We start from the raw sequence: 20,953 nt of genomic DNA, 5'->3' as shown, positions 1-20,953 counted from the left end.
TTAGGAAAATATAGTTAATCTTTTTGCTTTATTTTTCTTTAAAAAAAGTCACCAGGCTTTCTTACTGAGAAATAAGATAACCGTATCAAAATGATACAGATTTTACATCTGTAAGGGGAGCATGGCATGCCATTTTACAAAGCAGAGGAAGATCCATGCCCAACAGCAAGACAAAATTCAGCAGAGAGATGAAACAAGTGGAGGGAAAGGTATCCAGTACATAACTTCTTAGTGTTACGTACCTTCATCCGGGTTACTTGGGCGTCCCACTAACAGTGCTGGATTGTTGGCCTGTGTTATCTGATACAGCCTCAGTCCAAGACAGACCAGCAGAATCTGCAGATGCCTCAGTCCGTTCTCACTCTATACTCTTCTTATCAAGGTATGCCATGGTAACTGAGGTAATGAAAATCAATGCTGTATTTTAGCCGAGATGGAAGACACTGGCCTGTGAGATGACTGACGTAGTACATTCGCCTGTTTTGGAGAATGTATTAGTTTGAAACAAGAACTGAAAAAACTTTCAAGTCAAAAATTTCAGACTGGCTGTCTGTCAAAACCGGAGAGATAAGTGTTCATTTCCTCCTTGCTATTTGCATTATGCAATAAAGAAACACAATTGCTAAGTTTTCTTGGATTCTGCCATTGTTTCTTAGCATAAATTATGGTTACACTATACATTGAGACTTGTGAGTCTTCACTGTAATTAAATTTGTTCCATTGTAGAAAATACTTTTAAAAATCATTGCTTAGAATTCTCTACAGAATACCAAGACTGTGCAGGAACCTCTTATGGTTCACAGACTAGAAACTTTTAAAGCAAATTCTGAACTTCTGGTAGAAAACACTGCCTACTGTGGCATCCTTTTCTGGTCATGCCGATGTAATCAATGTTCCAATAGTAAGAGTCTTTCTAATAGGCTTGTGAAACGCGGTCAGATTTATTTTGTGTTCTTTAAAAATGACCTCTATGTGTGTATAGACACCAAACTAAAAAAAAAAAAAACCCATATCCACTAACTTAAAATATGTTGGATTATCATGACAGACTGAATACAGGGATAAGATTTGTCTAATGAGCTATTGAATTCTATTTTGGCCAATGCTGAGTGCTTAGAAAGGAGCAGGAGGAACACTGTGCCTCAGTCAGTTGCTCCTGCACTAATGAAGTCTAAAAACTTACTCACACAGCATAGGAAGATAACACTTCCTATTAAACTTGAATACATTTATTTATGTTGTAATGACTAGGTTATTGATATTCATCTGGTTTAGCCTAATGTAGAGTTTTAAAACAAGCTGTCCTAAATTGCCACTTCCTTGTGTTTAGTAAAGGTGTAACACATTAGGTCTAGAAAGTCTTTGCATATTTGAATTCAAGTAATTGCTATTTTAGTGATATGGTTCATTGCATTGTGTTATTAAGTTGACGTATACTACTGTTATATTGATATATTCCATAATGTAAATACTTATTCATTTATTTCAGAAAGACTGAAACTTGAAAGAGAAGGAAGGTGCATGTTTTTTAAAACTGCTGTGGGCAGCAAAGATAGCTATCGTTTTGGGGAGCTTTCCCTTCAATTCAAAACAAACACTTTATTACAACGGAACAAGTGTATTTTACTCTGGTACTACTCTGGATAATTCTTGTTATAGAACTGAAATTAATGCTTTGTTATAAATGTGTGTTATTTTCACACATTCAAATTTTAACAGTTCCGATAGTATCAGCTGATTAAAAGTTCATTGATTAGTTAGTGCTGTGTGCCTGCCTTTGCAGATTAAAATGGCTGAAGGAAAAGAGTTTTGTAGACTAGTTAATTTACATGCAACTTTTATATCAAAATGCAACGATACACATAGTAAAAATATTTAATTGGCACCCATAGAAACGTTTCTGCAATAGTCGGGTAGAACATTGTTCTTATTGTGGCATTTTGGTTGCTTTTAGGAACACCTCCAAGTCCTCAACTTCTCGGTATTTGGATTTTGGGTCTGTGCTGTGCCACCTGCCCCTCCTCCCCAGTATCTACTGTATATTTTTCTGAATTGATTGCTCTCAAATTTATATCTCATGAGTGAGAAGTGTGAGAAGTATCTTGCTATGCAGACGCTTTCTGCACTCTGAGGAATAAATGATGCCTTTTCTTTGTGAGTGGAAGTTTGCATGTGCTGATCACAATCCAGAAGAATGTCACTACATGGAAATTTATGACAGCGCCACTTTGGGTGCATTTTGTCGTGATGGCAATTCAGAAATATTTGATCTTACAATCTAACAGTTGAACACATTCTTTGATTTTTTACAAAGGAACTCCTATTTAAATAAATGACTGCTAACACTGGGTTGGTAGTGTCTTCAATACTTCGCAAACATCTTTGAGCTAGTGATTGACTCTGTATAATGCTAAACAAGCGTTTTCCCCGAGGTTCGCTGAAACAGCTCAGCAATGGATAGAAGTATTTTATAGCTCTGCGTGTGGCACACAGCTACATGCCTGCTTAGGCTTTTCTTTCAAAATATTTGATGGGTCTGTCTCCCATCCAAGTCTTTAGATGGGCAAACTCAAACATGTTGGAAGAAGGGGAGATAGGACCTACTATTTTATGAACTCCAACCCTGCTCTTTCCCTTGGTCCCCAAGATCTCATCAAGGCTGTCTTAGCTTCTCTCTCCTGCCGTAGAGCTCTCCCCTAGCTGGCTGAAATGATTTGCGGGTTGCACAGAATTTTAGCCAGGCTAGACTCTTATCTTGGGTGCAAAAACACCTTGTAATACTACAAGTTCAAGTGTAGCATGTCCTTTTTCAGTATTAGTGAGTGTGAAATCTCTGCGATCTGAGCATCTGCTGTTGGCCGTTGTCAGGAACATCATGCTAGATGAATTTCCGGACTGATGTAGTGAGGCTTTTCTTATGTTCTTAGGGGTAGATGGAATCACTACATGCATTTGATTGCTGTTGGGACTTTTTCAGTCTCTGATGGAAACAAGACCATCCAAACAGAGGATAGTGCTTACAGCTGAGGATATACTGTTATTGGAAATGTCATGCTCTCTTATTCTTCCTGCACTGAATAATCTCCTTTATGTAGTGTTGTGGAGCGAGCAGATTTCTTTGCAGTAGTATTGGTGAAGTAGTTTACCTTCCAAAGGACCTTGATGGTGGAGAACCTAGCGTGGTCCAAAATTTGGACTCTTCACCAGCGTATCTTTTTTCCATGAATGTGGAAGTTGGGTGTGATGGTGCATCATGATCAAATGCGTTAAATTGGTAGGAGTTATGACCTTACGGGTGTACAAACACAACTGTACTTTTTCAGTTTGAAGCACACATTAGCTTTTCACTCTCCTTTTCCTTACAGGTAGAGTTAGTTAATCTTATCTAGTACACTGGAAGTGGACCTAGTAACGCTGAATGACGTGACACTGATGGCTGACTTTGTTTTAGTTTTAACTGTTTTACCTAGAAATGTGCATTAGAAGATTCAGTGGCTGTCTCTCTCGCCTGGCCAACCTCAGGAACACTTCTTCAGATCAGAGAATATGTGGCTGTCAAACTGTTTTCACGGTATAAGATTTATGTATAGATTTGTATTTTATATTCAAATAGAATGATAATTTACATGTACACATTTACTTGGACAGGGGACGTGCAACGTTTCCACACAAGTGTTTTATCATTTACCATGACACGACCACAGCTGTGCAGGCTCCCTCCTGTGCTCCTCGTTTTGGGTTGGTAAGAGCAGCTGTGGCATTGGCCAACTTGACTCATTCTAAACTGAACAGGCAGTGCCAGATTCCCCTTTAGTCCCAGGTGAACTTAAAACAAAATGTGAAGTCTGTCATAAAGCCAGCAGAGGGAAATACAGTGGCTTGAGCTAATTAAGTGTTGTTAAATTTACACCTTTAAAAAGGGAGTATCAGTGCAGTACATGCAAGGGCAATTGAAAGTCGGAAGTGAAAGAAAACCAGCTTGACTGTTTTAATAATGAGTTTGCAGGCGTTTTTTTCAATCTTTTGCAGGATCTAGAGCCAGGTGTCAGACTAGGTGGGTTGGGTCCAGCTAGTTACCTAACATCACGACAGGTCCGGATCCTGCAAAATATCAGTGGGTGGTGGTGGTTGTTGTTGTCGTCCCCCCCCGCTGTTGTAGCTTGCCAGCGGGACCCCCTAAGACGCTGACTGCTGCGGTGTGACTTGCTCCATCTGCCCTGACGGTGTGTTAGTGGCACGAGTGCATCTCTGTCGCCGGAGAAGCCAGTGAACTTGCTGTGTGGCACATGCACAGCTCTGCCTGCGTGTGAATCCGAATGCATGCTCCATGTTTGCTGATTAATAAGCTCAGCTACTATGCAGATATTTGTGTATATTTTTATTCAAGAGCCCTAACTAAAATAACTCTGCCTGTTGCTACAAATTGAAGCATGTTTGGCGTCTTGAGTTGACCTTAACTTTTTCCAGTTGCAAAGAAGCAACAGGATACAAGTCAAAACAGTACTGACTGTAAACACGTCCCAGAGGAGATGGCAACTTTCAGCTGTTTTAACTGGTGTGATTAAAGTAGTTTAACTTCCTTTTGGTAGATAAATTTTATATGTACATCTATGTACCCTTCTGCCATAAGAGAAAAGGAATTGGATATGCCCGTATAATAAGAATCCACTGTAAGGATCATAACGCTAATTATAGCAGTAATTAAAAACTGACACCAATAATCCTATTATCAAAACATATTTTACTTCAGTATTTATTTCTCACTTTTCCAGGATGCTTATTATGCTGATGGGAAATTTCCTAATTTATAGTTTAAATTTCTTTATGGTCAGTTAAGACCTGTTTGGTCTTCTCTCGGCTGTCTCCTTATTTCAAATTTCGCTTCTCCTGCCCTCATTTTTACCCCTCAAAGAATTCATAGAAGGCAATAATGTTGCCTCAGTCTTTGTTTTTAAGGCTAAAAAGTCTCAAAAAAGGGGAGGGGATGATAAAATGATAAAACCCCTGCAAATTTGGAAATTTTGCATCTGAAGGCCGGTTTTTCTGACAATGTTAAACAAGTTCAGTCCCAAGGGAATTCCTAGTGCAGAAACCTTGTTCCAGATGGGCCTTTCCATTAACCCTGTCTTCTTGTATTCCTCCCATTAACAGGCTAAAGATATAGCAAGTTTAGCTCCTTTAGCATGTCTGGTACAGCCCGACGGTAGCTCACTTCATTCCACTGTTACTCGACCTGTAAAACAGCAGTGCTCAGGCTTCTCGGACGTGCAGGTTTCTGCTCTCCCTTTGGGGTGCTCTGCTTTTTCTTTTGTATCTCTGAAAGTAGGTGTGCTTCCCAAATGAGAAGTATTTCTGTGCTGGCTTAGATGTGCATTGCATTCGTGTGCGTGTCTTCCCTCCCACCGCTTTGGATGCATACAGATTTTTTTGTTTTTGACAGCACTAGCATCGGGCTGCTCTCCTGAGCTCCTCAGCTGCTTGTTTACCACGCAGCTGTCTATTTAGTAAGATTGGTTCCTCTGAAATTGAGGAGTTCGGTTACAGGCCTGTCTACTTTTGCTTTTCTTTCCATTTTAAATTTAAAACAGTTCATAGTAATGTGGTCCATGGCTATTTCCGCAGCTGATTTTTCTGTGACATCGGTCAGGACTGAGTTTGAGTAAATAGCCTTTCTGTTGGTTTAATTACTCTTTAGTTACCATATCTATGAGATAAATACCTGTGCCCCACCATTATGATGATTATTCGTGCTTCAGTCAATGTCTAGAAAAGTGAAATGTTATGCAGCAACAGTCTCCAGGGATGTTTGTGTCTAATGGATCTTCCCTCGCAGGTTTTGGAGGGGCCACTGCCAGCAGCGGTCTCTTCCCCTCCCCTTGGAGACTCGCAGAACGCGTGAGCTGTACGCCGTTCTTCCTCGGTTAGAGGAGCCTGTCCGTATGGGCACTTACGGATACAAACAGTCTCCGGAGAGAAGACTTCTCTCTGAAGTAGAAAACTGGTAACATGACTACTCCTGCCTCTTGAATTTTACTTTTTCTGTGGCATTTCCAATAGATTAGCTGTAGAATTCACCGGTGAATTGTGTTTAAGACCCACTGAACAATGTGCTGTAAAGATGCAGTTTATTTGATAGTTTATTAAGTAAGAATTTCTTTGTTTAAATTCAGTGTAAAGCCTGAAGTTCATATTGCCATCCCAGTGAGTATAATTTTTCACTTTCATGAAGACTTTTTACTGTAAAAATCTGTGGAACTCATGAAATTTCTTGAAAATGAAAGATGACTTTCTACAACTGATTTCAGTGCAAGTCTCTTAAGCTTCTGACCACCATTTCTGGTTAAGAAACAAGGAAAGGAAACAATATTACTGCTGAAGTACCTCTCCATGTCTGCTGGTATGCATCTAGGGTGTTGATGCTTTAAGGCTCTTCTAACAAGAAGAAACGCGTAGGTCTGTCGCACTGACACTAGCAGACATCTGTTGGTTATTTTGGAATTGCCTATGGGTTTTTGATTTGTTTTTCAGTATGTTTTAAAAACAAAGTTTAGGTTATGAAATAAGTTGTAAGCTTCAACTTTGCTGAATCAAAACATAGTGCGTGGTGTGAATTTAAATTGTACTTATCCCACTTGACTTTGGGTATTTGGCTGTCCCAGACAGCATATTACGTTACTTTTAATAAAAGTTGAAATAGTTGTTTAGGCAAGTGTTTAAGTCCTGATCTTGTTTCATTCCACATAACAGATGTCATGTTAGTACAGGGTTGGATACTTGCAGAAAACTGCCTGTCTATGGCTTTTTGCTCAGGCGTTGGGAGCGATCGGGAGTTCAGACGTTGAGGCTGCAGGTGGCAGCAGGGCAGGGTGAATCCTCCCCGAGCGCTCGTGCTCTCCCACCGCTTCCCTTACACCCAGAGCAGCGTCTGCCAGCACCAGCTTGCAGCGGGGAGGGACCCGGTCTCCGTCGGCTCGGCTCTCCGGGTTCGCGGTGCGTGCCTGGCTGCGTGCCGTGCCATGCTGTGCCGTGCCACGGCGTGCCGTGCCCGCGGGGGTGCCCTGGCCAGCCCCGGAGCGGGGAGCGTGGCGGCAGCTTGTCTTCGGGATGGTCCTTCTGGGGAGAGGTGCGGGTTATCCTGGGCTACGCGATCACCTAGCACGGCTGGTCTGTCCTCAGGAACCCAGAACGGCATCTCTGCGTCTCTCTGCCCTGGAGAAACAGCAGCCTTTGCGGAGGGCGCTGGCGTGTGTCAAGTGCAGTTATGGCACCGATCCCTGCCGGGCGCTTGGTTACTCCAAGGAAGGAAACTTTCCAGGGAAGCGTGGAGGTTTACCAGTTGAGTTGCAAGTAAATGCTTTATTTTAAGGTGATTGTAAACAACAACTTAAGGGACTTCTGGGCTATTCACACATCTGACAGAATTGTTGGTGCACATCCTTCCTATGGCTCAACAAGAGGATGTTGACAAGCAGCAATAATAGCAGAATTAGAACAGGATAAAAATGGGATCAGACAGTGTGTGAGTGCGCATGTGTCCACCTCACCGTATTTGGACATGTTGATCTGAAGTTTGCATTAATAGCCTGGCTGAAATCTATTTTTAAAAGATGTAAAAAAAAAAAAAAAAAAAAAAAAAAAAAAAAAAAAAAAGATATTAACAAGGCTCATCAGAGGGTGAGTTGAGAGTTATTTGGAGTTAACTGGCAGTGTACTTTACTGTAAAGAAACAGAACATGCAAACTGTTCGTCATTGTAAGAAAGAAATGTCTTTAAAAATGTTATTTGAAGAAATAGAGATTATATATGCAGATATTATTCATAACATTTTTTATTGTACTTTTGTTTGACAAAAAACCAACGTAGGATTATGTTATCCTCTAGAAAGAGATGTTTAAGGGTGACTTTTGAGCCCTATTTTGCCCCACCTTTGTTGGGCATGTTAAGACAACGTTTATTGTGCCATTCACAGCTTCACATGTCTGGTTATATGAGAACTGACCTAATAAAGAATGTATTAGATGAGCATTAAAAAAAAAAAAAAAGTAGTTGTTGAACCCTCTGCAGGACATCATCGGTGCCTTTGCTCAAAAGCTCTGTTTTAAAGTTTTTGCATTTGAAGTGATACCTCTCATAAATAGCAAGGCAAAAAATGTGATTAACTAGAGATTTGTTGTGTTGGCATCTGCCGTTCACCCCGCTGTCTGTGGTGTTGAAAAGATAAACAGTGACTGCGGTAAACACCTGGCCGAAGCGTCTCAGTTTCGGGTAGCCTAACCCATGCGTGCAACACATTTTCAGCTTCTGTGACAAAGTAATGTGAGTGTTCCTTGTTGATTCCTCTGGTGCGAATAGGGCTGTTTTTCCCTCTTTCCTCTGCAGAAGGGCAGCTGGCTCCGGCCTGGGCTGCTTTCCCGTCCGGTGCTCCGCTGCTTTGGGCTCCTTCCTCGCTGCTCAGGGGTCAGAAAATTCAGCTCAGCATCAGCTATTGGAAATTAGGTACTTCTATAAATCAGAAGCAAGACTTACTCTAAAAATGGGAAGATACATGTCTAGCTGCGCTTACTGTTTAAGTATTATATCAAATATAAACCTTGCAAGTCCTGGAAGTGCATTCTTTTCTGCCGCTGTCATCCGTGAGTGTATTTCCTGAGTCGTCGTACTGATGTTTTCCTGGACTTGCACAGTGCAAGCAACAGCAGGTTTCTGCATTTTGAAAGTGGAAATCCCCTGAAACAGTAATTAATTCTTAAAAAAAATGTTAGGACTTCAAATTCTGGTCTTTTTCAACTGCTTCATGTTATTGAGAAGCTTTGCTTTTCGTAGGTGGGTGTTTTAAAATCCTAACTTTGAGCTTTACATTAATGCCAAAAAGAACTAACTGATTAAGGTCTTAACCTTTTCTGTTGGGAAATGGATCTATTTATTTAAATATACCAGTGTTAATTGTCAGGCATATCTAAATCATAACTGTGACCGTATGATTGTTCTATTGTCTGTAGTTATCAAAAAGCCTAAAAAATAAAGTTGCTTTGAATTTGGAAGGGGGGGGGGCCAATCCCCCCAATATCCTATTGAGAAGAGGAAAGTAACAAGTGTTAATAATCATTGATACTGTTTGATGTTTGGTAAGAAGATAACAATAACTTTTAAATATTATCCTTGATTGGTGTTTTGCCTTTCCTGCAGTGATTTAATATTTTAGCTGTTCTCACTTTTTTCCTTAGTCTTTGTTACAGCTAAACACAGGCAGCTCCAACATGTTTTTGCAGAGTTCTGGTTGCTCTCCTCCAATTTTTCAATTGATTCAAGTTGAAATGTCCTGCCCCAGACTGGATATGCTTCTTCGCCTAGGTAGCTTGGGAAGATTGTGCATTTCCACGTAGAGGGAGATGTGAAATAAGCAGGCGTGATCAATAAGGGCTGGGTTTTTCCTTCGTCACAGAGAAGCGTGCTGTGACTGCAGGGCCCCTCAGCTCGCGTTGCTTGCCCCGGAGGCGCTGCCTTGCTGCTTGTGCTCTGCGCTGCGGCGGTTCCTCTGCGGTAGCGTGTGTAGCCCGAGCGAGCTCGGCCCTAGGCGAGGCAGGGTTTGTACGCGGAGGTGATCTGAAATCAGTGAGCGTTGCTGGAGTGAACAGACCAGGTGCTGGGCATGCAAACTCTTCTTAAGGCCTAAAATAGCGGTTTTTGAAGTTCAGTATGAGTTAGGAGCAGTTGCTTATGACCTTGGCATCTCTTTTTAGGTCCTTTCTCCTATCGTTCATGTCCTCTGAACTTTGAACCTATCCCTAAAGGTACGTGTAATCTCCTCGCCCCCGCTGTCATCTACAAAATGCCAATAACTGTCTCGCCTCTCATCTGTGCTGCCGTTGGTGCCAGCGACCGGGCGATGCCCAACTCGTGGCAGGACCCCATCCGATGCCTCCCTTCAGTGCAGGTGAACTGCTGCTTGGATGACAGCTTTCTAACACGTGTTCCTTTCTCCCCCTCCCCTTTCCCCCCCAGGATCTTTCGAAAACCTGTACTAGCTAGACTGTTTGGGTTTTTTGTTTTGTTTTGTTTTAAGGCAGGATGCAGCAGGAGGTTGGTAGTGTCTGGTGTGGGACCACTTCAGCGATACAGCTCACACCACATCCCTCAGACACTTGCACTGACTGGCAAAACAGGAGGAGAAAATTGCAGTGCAGAGGTGTGGAACTCTTTAGCTGTCTCTTCTAAGCATTTATTCATAGCTGTAAATTTAATAATTTAGAGGGTTTTTTATATAATGCATTTTTTCAACATACTATATGACAAAATTGAGATTCGTTTTTATAAACATATAAAGTAGATTTCGTTTCATGATGCTGCCAATTGAAAAATATCTGCCTACAAGTAGTGTGTGTTATATCTAGCAATAGTGTATAGAGTAATACTGCAGTAATAATTCTAAAGGACTGAGAGAAAATAGAAGTAGAAATTGAAAAGCTTCTGCACTTATTGTTCTACTTGGTAGTGTTTTTATCTTTGCTTAAAATTACTCTTGATTTGCTCCTGTTTGCTTGTTGGTAAGAGTTTTCAGGTGGGAGATTGATAAGTTTGATCAGCTTGGAGCTCGTAGGCTTTGCAAGTATCTGAAAGTACTGCTCAGTGTACGTTCACTGCCGTTACTCAGCTCTTACGGTTTTTAAATTGTGTTGCTGTGTGATATTCCTTGTGAACGGCTTCATGCCTTGAGTTAGCTGAGAATACTCCAGCACCAGACTAAGGACTTATACTTCCAAAGGATGAATAATTGATGAATGCCACTTGACGGCCTGTTTGGAAAATTAAAATCTTTGTGATACTTCCTACATTTTTCCCTCCCTCTCAGTCTGTGCTATGGTAAGGTTGAACATTTATTGCTATAAATAGATGTGCTTACTAGTCTATAGAATTGTTTTTGAGCACTACTCCAATGAGGCTTTTCTAAACAGCAGTGAATTAAAATACGTAGTCAGAACAGCGAAACACAGATCTGGAATGGTCCCAAGGAGAAGGTCCAGATCTGGGGTCTGTGGGGTCCCTGCCGTCGTGGCACGGGGGGCCTGTGGCACTCCGGACGTCTGCGAAGTGTCAACGCTCTCCAGACACCCTTCACGTGACAACGGCTCTTCTGTTTTAAGGTGAGCTACAAGTGGTGCCTCAGGCCTTGACGGATACAGTCATAAGTATGTGTTTATTCAAAATGGCCTTCCTGCTATACCTGTCTGATCTCTTCTCTTCAATGGTTAGTCTGAAAGCTATAAAAGTACTAATCTGGTGAGCATGTTACAACTGGATTTTCTGTGGATGTAGAATCTTGCCTGCTCGTTAGAGTGGAGGAAAAGTATGTTGCCATCGGCCAAAAAAAATGCCTGCCTCTTCGCATGAGCTGTAGCAAAAAATAAAAATAAATGTGCCCAAAGACTAGGGTAATTGTTTTTAACATTGAAAGCATATAGCACCAGAAATCTTTTGAACCTGAATGTACTATTATATATCATATATATATATATATATAAATTTTTTAAGAAAAAGGGAGAAGGAAAAGGCTTGGTTAATGACATAGTTAAATGCATCTCCCACATTTCTCAAGCAATGCATCAGTTGCTTTTCACAGTGATTTCCTTTTTGTTGCTTGGGTTAATCTTGTGGCTATAGAAATATGAGGAGTTTTAGTGATGAGACATTGCTCTTTGTTTTTCTTATGTTTCTTTCATGCAATACATGCAGTCTAGCCTATCCTGATTGACAGCATTCATATGAGTTATATTAGCTGCAATTAATTTGGGGGCTTTTATTACCTGAGAAAACAGCCTCAGGTCAGCACTGTGAGGCTCAAAAATAGGGAGCATGGGGAAGGAAAAAATTTGGAGAATCACCTCTGTAAGTGGAGCAGGAGGAACACGAAGGGAAGCAAGCAGTGAGCTGTGGGAAAGCACCGTTTTTGCTGTCTTTCAGGAGAACTGGAAGGCTCTGAGTTCTCCTGCCCACACCACAGGGAGAGGAATCGCTAAACGCTGGGGAAACTTTTGGATGTCGCTGAGAGAGTAGCAGGAGAAGCAGGGAAAGGTGGGGAGTAGAAACTAGCAAGAACAAACGAGAATTAAAGCATCATTTCTTATACCTGATTTAGTGATTGGTTGTATTTCTCCTCTCCTCCTCAATTGAATAGTCTCATTTCTTCCTTGCATTGGTGATTATATGGATGCAAGATGCATTGGCTCAGAAAAATAGCCCCCCCCCCCCCCAAAAAAAAAAAAGCATAGTGTCAAATCAGCTCGCTGAACCTCTTTGCTTGCAGCTGTTTGGCCATTTGATCAGGCACAAGAGCATCACCCGTCTTGGCAACCCGCAGCTCCACCGCACGCTTAGCAGACCCGCGGAAAGGGCAGAACTGGCAAATGCACAGTGGAGGCTGTGCGCCGTCGGCCGTGCCGGGGTGCAAGAACCGCGCTGCGTTGCTGCGGGACAGGAGACCGGGGAGCTTTTGCTGCCCAGTGAGAGAGGGCTGGGAGCTGCTGCTTCAGCGTGCTGGGGCCTGACAGGCTCATTGCAGTGGTGGAGGTGGTAGGCATCCTCTAAACAGCTCAAGTGCTGTGCAAACCAGGTTTATTCCAGCAGGTCCCTGCAATTGCTAAAAGAGATGGTCCCTGCCATAAGCTGATTGGTTTCAAAACTAACTCTCATGGCTTGGTTTGCTCTGATCCAGCCTACTGTGAATGAAACCATCCGAGTGAGCCTCAGTTGTAGAGAGGAAGGGAAAGCCACTTTTCCCAGAATTAGTGTAGGGTATTTCAGACTACAGGCTTTACTTTCCTTTCTTGCACACTTGCATCTAGCTTGAAAATGTAAATGCTGGCCAATGTAGAGCTCGATTGTCACTGCTTCTGTTTTTATCTTCTACTTTTAAACAGAGAATTTCAAGATTCAGAATTGGTGCTAAGAATTTTCCCAGATGTATACCACAATATGAAACATTTAACAATTTTCTGAAAAATGGTTTAAACGCCTTACAAATATATTGACTATTTTGATTAGGCACTGAAATCTACAGGAAAATACTGGCAAATATTTACTGTTCTCTAGTCTGCTGGTGCTTTCCAACTTTGAGGGGAGATTATCTCAGGTTATGCTTTTGAGCTATGCTTAAAAAAAAAAAAAGACTTTCTGTAGTTCTGCAACATCCACCAAAAGACCTGCTTCAATGCACTTAAATCCTTCAGCTCTTATTCATTCTTTGCTATAGTAGAGAACTTAAATCTGTAAACTTCTCTCTTAAATCCTGCAGTTTTAAGAACCAGTTATGTGAATGAGGTGTGCTGAAATGGATTTTACAAAGCAGTAGAACAGTAAAATACGTTTCTTGAAATCTCTCTAGCCATAATGAGAGCTCAGTATTTATAATGAGCAGAAGCAATCAGAGAATTAAGAGAGCTGGAGTACAGGGATGCATGCATCCTGCATGTTGTGTGCGTTTTCCGGTTCATCAACCTGCATAAATGCAAAATTGCTTTTATTCTGTCGATATTTCACTGCAATATCATTAACATAACCTATTCCTGACCAAAGAGAATGGGTGTATTCTTGGGATTATCTTGCATAAACTTGGAATTTGTACAATGAAGAGAGTGACTTCTTTCCACCCAAATTTGCTTTTGTACTGGATGTTTTTGTGTGTGCTTTGAAACCATTGAAATGAAGATTCTTTAGTGGATCAGTCTTGAAGCCAAATGTGTTTTCTGTTACCCCACTACCTGAAATAAGATTATTATGGGCAAATATTCAGTGAGATGCGTTAATAGTTAATACTTTCTGTTGTATTTAAGTGATATTGAATAAAGTCATATAAACGCTGCAATATGAATTAAGTCACTTAGAAGCAAGGCAGTCTGTTTCCCCATTCTATTTCTAGCTACAGAATTGAGAAAAACATGAGTAAACTGCATTGGAATCAACTCAATTCCTTTAGCCTCCCTCCTCCTCTTTGTTTTAATTCTGCACAATACATAAATAAATGTTCCATGTTTGGCGTTTTTGTTTTACCAACCTTGATCATTGTCACTGATCTTCATTCATCCCCTGTGTAGCAATGCTGTCAGATTATTCAGCTGTACAGGCCTTCCATTATTATTTTTCTTAATAACGAAGAAGACTGTAGGATGACTGTGGGAACGGTGTTATAAGAACAAATTTAATTCTTACTCACGCCTGTTTATGAAAGTGTGTATCTGCCCATAACGGCATGAATAGTTGAGCTCGTACGTGGTCTCTCCAGTAATTCCAAGAACCCTTCTTAAATTCAGTTTCTTTGTGTAAAGGCAGGGTTCTAGCTTAAATTTCTTCTGACCAGTGAGAAATACAGAGATCTGAATTTTGTTGCTATTTATTTATTATTTGACCAGGCATGGGCACTGGAAGAACAAAATATTTGCCCATCGAAATACAGTAATGAAATGTTTCAGCTCTAGTACTTCTAGAGAAAATGAATGAATTTCATTGCTGAAGTCACTGAGTTGGACAACTTCAGTAAAATGAAGAGGGAGAATGTCATCTGTGCTCCAGCATAAAGACATATGTCTTTGAGCGTCACTCAAAGGTGAAGAGTGACAGAGCAAAAAATCAAAGATTCGTGGAAGATGAGCAGAACTGCCGTTTCACCTAGAAACGTTTTGTTTCCTGACAGCACTCAAAATTAGGTGACGCTGCCTTGAGAGTGTCAGTGTTGCTACGGACTCTGATGCACAGCCAGAGGGGAATATAGAGGCATTATAAATAATTTACTTGGGTGAGAGAGTGCCATAATAATTACACGGCAGTTGATTCCCCCGGAATTCAAAGGAGAGGGTTATTTCTGTTATGTAAGTATCTCCCAGTCAAATAAAAAGAGCGTAGCCTGTTTTAATTATTACACCTTAATCCAGGTAGGGCCTGTGTAACACTGAAAGGGAACAGAAGGAGGTTTCAAAGCTTAGGTCTGCGGATGCGCAAAGCTAGAACCAAGTCCGCTGCGTCAGGAAGCACTTCGCTCCTTGCTGGGCCGTGAATTTGGGTCCTCTTAACCGTTCCCAGCAGAATATGCTGCTGGCTCTTGCTGTGTCGGTGTCGCGAGGTTCCTGTGCTGCTGGCTTGCTTTCTCCCTTGGAGTGACTGTCCCCTCGTGCAGGCACAGCTTGCATGAATGGTTGTAGCAGTCTTCTGTCTCCATCTCTGTAGGTTCTGACTGAGTTGGAGTTTTTTACTGGAAATATAATCCTTGGTGTTTATAGCATGGACTTTTCGGAAGCCTTTGGATGTGTTTTTGTTGGCCAAAATCTGCTTTCATCAGGTGTGGGCTCCTTTAGGGCTGTCATACTCTGATCTCACCCCATGGTGCTGCTTTCAGGACCGTAACAATCTTCAGCTGTAATACATTTTGCTTTGATCACATATATTGTGCCGTGCAGGTTAAGATGTATATCTGTGTGTCTTTCCCCTTTTTCACAACCCCGAGTTGGATGCTAAATGCTGAAAAAAATCTCTGATTCAAGTTGAGTGGAAATTTGGACTACCATAAGTAGGAGTTTGGAAGAGAGTGTGTGTAATACTACTATGTATGAAAGGCAGAGCAGTCGTGAAGGGCTGAATAACTTCAACAGAAAGCTCAAATAGCTGTTTACTGTAAAATATTTTGTTATGCATTCTTCGTATCCTGCATCTCTGAAGTTGTCCAAGCTGTCCAAATGCACCTCTGGCCCTGAACAGATATTGGTGGCTGAAAGATTTCCAAAATTATGAAAGTTCCTGTAGATGTAAAATGCTTAAAGATAACCCTAAGCTACAGTTCCACAAGGTTAAGGAGCTATTTTCTATCTGGACTGAGGATTTTTGGATAGAAATTCGGTACCAGAAAAAGTCAAGTAACTAGGCAGGCATTTAATAATCCACTTTAAAAACTGGCAGCCAGGTGCTCTTGTTTCTGTATGCACACTTTGCTGTAACTCCTGCGCTCTGTTGGAAGACCAGCTGCTGCGGAGATGAAACAGAAGTGAGCAGAGTGCAGTTCCTTAAAAGGGAAGGAGAAGGAGCGGAGCTGTCCCAACCTGCTGGAGCCGTTCTTCCCTTTTTCCTTCCTGCCATCTTTCCCTGGGAGAGTGGCTTTGGTGTGCTGGGAGGGAGCGGAGCTCTGCTTTATGCCGCACTCTGCTCGGCCTGGGGGAGGAGAGGTTTTCCCTTTGCCTGTCTCAGCCTCATGGTAGGGACCGCCGTGCCCTGAGAACTGCTTATCTGCACACTAGAGTGGCTTTGCAGTTCAACCCCTGGCGAACGAAGGGAGCAGAACCCAGGTCTCACCTTTGCAGGGCAATGCTGTCCTCATGAGTGTTCATCACCCCTTTCTTGTGTTCCTCAGTCCTAGCTTTTTATTCCTTCCTATAGTGATTTATCTCCACATCAGTCCTGACCGCAGCTTAGCAGCTGTGATAACCGTAATGGGAAACTTGGGGGGATGAGGCTTTGAGCAGGCAGAGAAGGACGTGGAAACCAAGTCTCCCATTCTGGGCAAGCTCTGACTGCTAGGCCGTGACACGAGAGGCAGGCAATAAAACTATTGACCTGTTTTTTTTGAGGGGTGGGAACTGGCTATTTGTTTTCCAGTAGTGAACCGGTTATCTGCACCCAAAGGAGCGAGTGAAGCAAATCAGTCCAGGAAGTAGCTTCAGGCAGTAAATCCCGGTCTTGCATAAGCAAGTGTGAGGAGGAGGATTGCATATACACCTCTTCCCAGTTTTACTCATAGCTGATTTCAAGGCTCTCCCCGTAAGTACCTGGCTGCCGTGCATCCCGCATTGAGTTATTTCCCATTCCTGTCAGGTGAATATGAGAACCTAACTTGAACTTGGAGTTCCTTCCCTCGGCCAGGAGCCCAGGCGGAGGTGCGGTGGCACAGACGGGGTCGTGCTGTCCTCCGCGGCTCGGCAAGCTGCGCCCCGGCTGCTCCCCGTCCCGCGCCGCCTCGCCGGGCTCGCGCGTCCTGCAGCCGCCCGGCCCTGCTGGCAGCTGGAGCAAACGGGAATAGCCGTCTCAGTTAGGTTAAGGACGTAGGTAAGTGTTTGTAGGATCAAAGCCAACGGTTGTCTACTCTTGACATCAAGATTAGAGAATCAGTTACTTTGCCAAGAAATGTGTTAATTGAAACAGCAGCAGTTGAAACAACTGCCTTTCTGGAAAGTTATAGCTCCCTAATTACACCTCTTAACACTCGGATAGATGTACATTTAACACTGATGTCTTCATTAATAATTAATTTGAGTTTTCATCTGAGCATTATTATTAGAGACTCAATTTAGGGTATATTTCCTGTTCAGAGAAATTACCATACCTTTCGACTCATTCAGATGTAAATTTTCTTGACTGGATTCTTATAGAAATTTGTTGTGGATAGGTTGAGAGGTTCTCTATTTCTCTTTTCATCCCAACACAGTGAGTGACAGGTTGATTAAAAATATGGCAAAGACAAATTGAGGTTGTCTCGTGTCTGTTCATTATATTAGATTTTACTTTGAAAGTGACCGATTGTAAGGAATTGACGTTACTTTTTCATAGTACTTTTGTTGTACATCATAAAGGTGTATGATTTTGTGTACTTAAATTTAACTGTATCTGCTCTATTTCCATAGATACATACAGTGAAATACAAACTGTAAAAAGACATTTCCCATATTGGCATACACGTACTGATTGAGGAAGATGCTGAATTTGCACTTTCTTACATGAGAAGATAGGTAGGAATGTATATGTGTCTCCATACCAACCTGGCACAAAGTAGGAGCTTCAAAAGGTCAAGCGTTATTTTTAAGTATAGAAAAAAAGCTGCTCTTTTCTTCCCCTTCTGCCTTAAAGAAAGGAAAATTAAGAACTCTTTTGTTGGACTAAGTGTAGCGGTGATTTTAATGGGGTTAGGTATCTCGTATCTTGTTTCTGCAAACTGCAGTTCAACTTGGAAAATTTAAAAATAAGACTATGGTGGCATCTCCATATTTAATTGAATTAAAGTTACAGACAGGCCTAACTTTGCAGAATTGAGAATCCAGCGCCGACTTTTTTTGATTTAAAACTTTGTCTTTATTTATTTTTGAGCTGTCCTGTGTGTTTGTCACCTGCAAGCTCTGAAGCGCAGTGGACACTCGGCTGGTTGCGGCGCGGGTCCGGCCGCATTCGGGAGGTGGGGGCAAAACTGGCGCGTTTGGGAAAGAAGCCCAGTTGTAACTTGTGGGAGCTTGCGGGGATTACTGAACAAGTTTTTCTGTCGCCTTCTGATGCGACACTCTCCCGTTCGCCTGAGACGGCACGGAGGCTCCCCCAGCCTCCGGGCCAATGAGCACTGACACCAATATGAGGATGCTGCAAATGGCGTTTATTGTACGCATGTATTTGCTTATATACCTACAAGCATACTGCTATCTCTACGTCATATCCTTCCTCTTCCTTCCTCTTTCCGTGCCATCGCGAGATCTTCCGATCGCCGTTCCCTACATCTCCCCCTCCCCATGCTTTGACTATGCTATTTGCTTTAAATTGCCGTGTCGCGGGTTAAGCGTTCATAGTGTGGGTGTGGGTGGGACCACCCCTTTTCTAGCAGTTGTCTTACCAAGCATCTAAACACTAGTCTACATACTAATATACCTAGCACGAGCATCAGTAGCAGGTGCAACTCTTCTATTAGTAATTGCCTGGCCCATGGTCCTAGCCCAAGCCAATTACCACTACTGAACCCAGAAGGTCAAGCTCTTGCGGGTCCCAGGGCAATGACGCATTCAGCGTGTCAATGCTCTCTCAGCTTTGGTAGGTCTACGGTCAAATTCAATGGGACCCCTATTAAGCATGTCTTAAAAGGGCTGCCCCGCACCCACCAACGTCAGGCAAAATTGCTTATTTCCTGTCCGGTTTGCCAGGTGAGTCATAGATTGTTACTACCCCATTTCACTAACATTGGTTCGCCTTTCACCCCTTGGAGTCCCAGTCCCAGCATCGCTACGAGGAGAGCTACTTGGGTTGCTCCCCCCTGCCATCTTCTCAGGTTTTCTGGTTACGCGTTCTTCTTGTGGTTTCACGCGCCTTTTCTCATCTGTTCTTCTCCTGTCTGTTGTCTTTGCTGCTAGAAGGGATCATCGGCTTTTCAGGGTGGTCCTCCCCTGCAATAAAACTCAGACATTCATTAATTCACCTGACTCTCTGCTTCCTGTCTTGTCCTTGCCCTGAGGTCTGGGCGTACCCACTTCATAGGGACCCATCTTACCACTTCTCCCTGCCTGACCGCTGCATACCCTCGTCCTTGGGTTACCAGCTGCCACCCCTCTTCCCATTCCCCTTTTTCCGGGATTCGAACCTTTACGTCTGGTCCCTCGTGCATCGCTCGGACCACCCAATGCTTTTCCGCTGGTGTCTTGTTCTCCTCCCCCCTGATGAACTGATTCAGACCGAATAAGGCGCGCATAATTATTTCTGATTGTTTGTGCGCGGGGATTCTTTGTGTATATCCTTCCCCCTCCCCAAGAATCTCGATCCTTTGCTTTAAAGTGCGGTTTGCTCGCTCGACAATGGCTTGACCTGTGCTATTATAGGCAATACCGTGCACTAGCTTAATTCCCCACCGTACGGCCCATTCTCTCGTGCTTTGCGCTGTGAAACACGTGCCGTTGTCTGTTTTAATAGTTTCTGGGGCACCCAGCCAGGCCATTGCCGTGTGCCAATGCAACTGTGCCGCCCGCGCTGTGACTCGTTTATGTTGGGTCGCAACGATGATACCGCTGTGTGTGTCTACTGTGACAGCCAGCCAGGGCCGTGGTCGAAGTCGCTGGCACGTTGTGAAGTCCGTTTGCCATATTTGGTTTCCTTTCAGCCCCCTGGGGTTGATGCCGGCGCCCCACAGGGGGGTTTTTTGGCAATACGGGCAAGCCGCAACCACTTCACGAGCCGTGGTGAGGGGGATGTTGCAGCTTTTTGCCAGTGCTTTTGCACCAACATGGAGAAGGTCGTGCACCTGCCTTGCTTCTGCGACTGTCCACACACCTTTGGCCGCTTGATCGGCTTTATTGTTGCCTTCTTGATATACTCCTTGGATTGCCTCATGACTCCGAACATGAATAACAGAGGCAGTGGCCCGCCGTTGTTGTAGGGCTTCTTCTAGCATTAGCGCAATGGGCGATCCGGCCCATCCAGGATATGACATGTTGTGTAACAATTTAAAGACGAACATGGAGTCTGTCACTACATTCAAATGCTCTTCTGGCCACATTTGCAATGCCTGCGCCACAGCTCGGGCCTCTAAATGCTGTACGCTACTGTCCGGCTCGCTGATCTTCACTCGGTGCCATTGGGCCTTTTGATCTTGCCACACAACGACCGCTGCCCTGGTCACCGATGACGCGTCGGTGAACACTGTGCGCCCTGGTGCAGGTCGCTGTAGCACTCGGGCTTTCAGATGGGGCCGAAGGACGGTGAGATGTGTATACATCTCCAGCACAGGTGATAATCTGATTGTTCCTGGGAATCCTTCTAAAGCTATTGCTATACTATCTTGTTTCTGGACCACGCTGTCCCATTGACTCCTTTTTACCGGCAGGTAAATGGACTCAGGCTCCTTCGCGAAGTGCCGAACGGTGGCGGTTCGTCCCTTCTGTATCATCTGTGCCAACGCTGTTACGATTGTGACGTATGCCGTACTTATTTGGTTTGACACTATCCACCATACGACTTCCGGACGCTCCGGTGTCCCTTGTCCTAGAACGCCTATGGCTCCTGTTCTTGTAACTGCCACGTACAGATTGATAGGTCTGGCCGGGTCGTATCTCGTTACTCCGCCCTTTGCCATGAGATCTTCTATTTTTCGGAGGGCTTCTAACGCGTTCGGTGTCATCTGCCTCGGTTCCCAGGGTTTGTGGCCCTTGAGCAACTCGAGCAGTGGCTCCATCCACTC

The 20,953-nt window shown here is 43.3% G+C and overlaps 1 protein-coding gene across 6 annotated transcripts in view; it reads left to right on the top strand.

The window, feature by feature from the left end:
• Window positions 1-20,953, top strand: part of PKP4 (plakophilin 4) — a 101,695-nt gene that overhangs the window by 6,467 nt on the left and 74,275 nt on the right. For 2 of the 6 annotated variants that reach the window (XM_026108779.2, XM_064514509.1), the window contains exons 1-2: window positions 9,901-9,934; window positions 10,064-10,186. The exons of 3 other annotated variants lie outside the window; for them this stretch is intronic. In XM_026108779.2, the coding sequence (XP_025964564.2) occupies window positions 9,916-9,934; window positions 10,064-10,186 (142 nt within the window). In that variant the 5' untranslated portion in view covers window positions 9,901-9,915. Of the gene's footprint in view, window positions 1-9,900; window positions 9,935-10,063; window positions 10,187-10,983; window positions 11,142-20,953 lie in introns of those variants that run through there. One more of the 6 variants, XM_064514511.1, reaches the window with a different exon arrangement.

This window comes from Dromaius novaehollandiae, chromosome 7, assembly GCF_036370855.1.
Source record: "Dromaius novaehollandiae isolate bDroNov1 chromosome 7, bDroNov1.hap1, whole genome shotgun sequence".
In the NCBI taxonomy this organism is placed as follows: domain Eukaryota; kingdom Metazoa; phylum Chordata; class Aves; order Casuariiformes; family Dromaiidae; genus Dromaius; species Dromaius novaehollandiae.
This window is presented reverse-complemented; position numbering and strand designations above follow the sequence as displayed.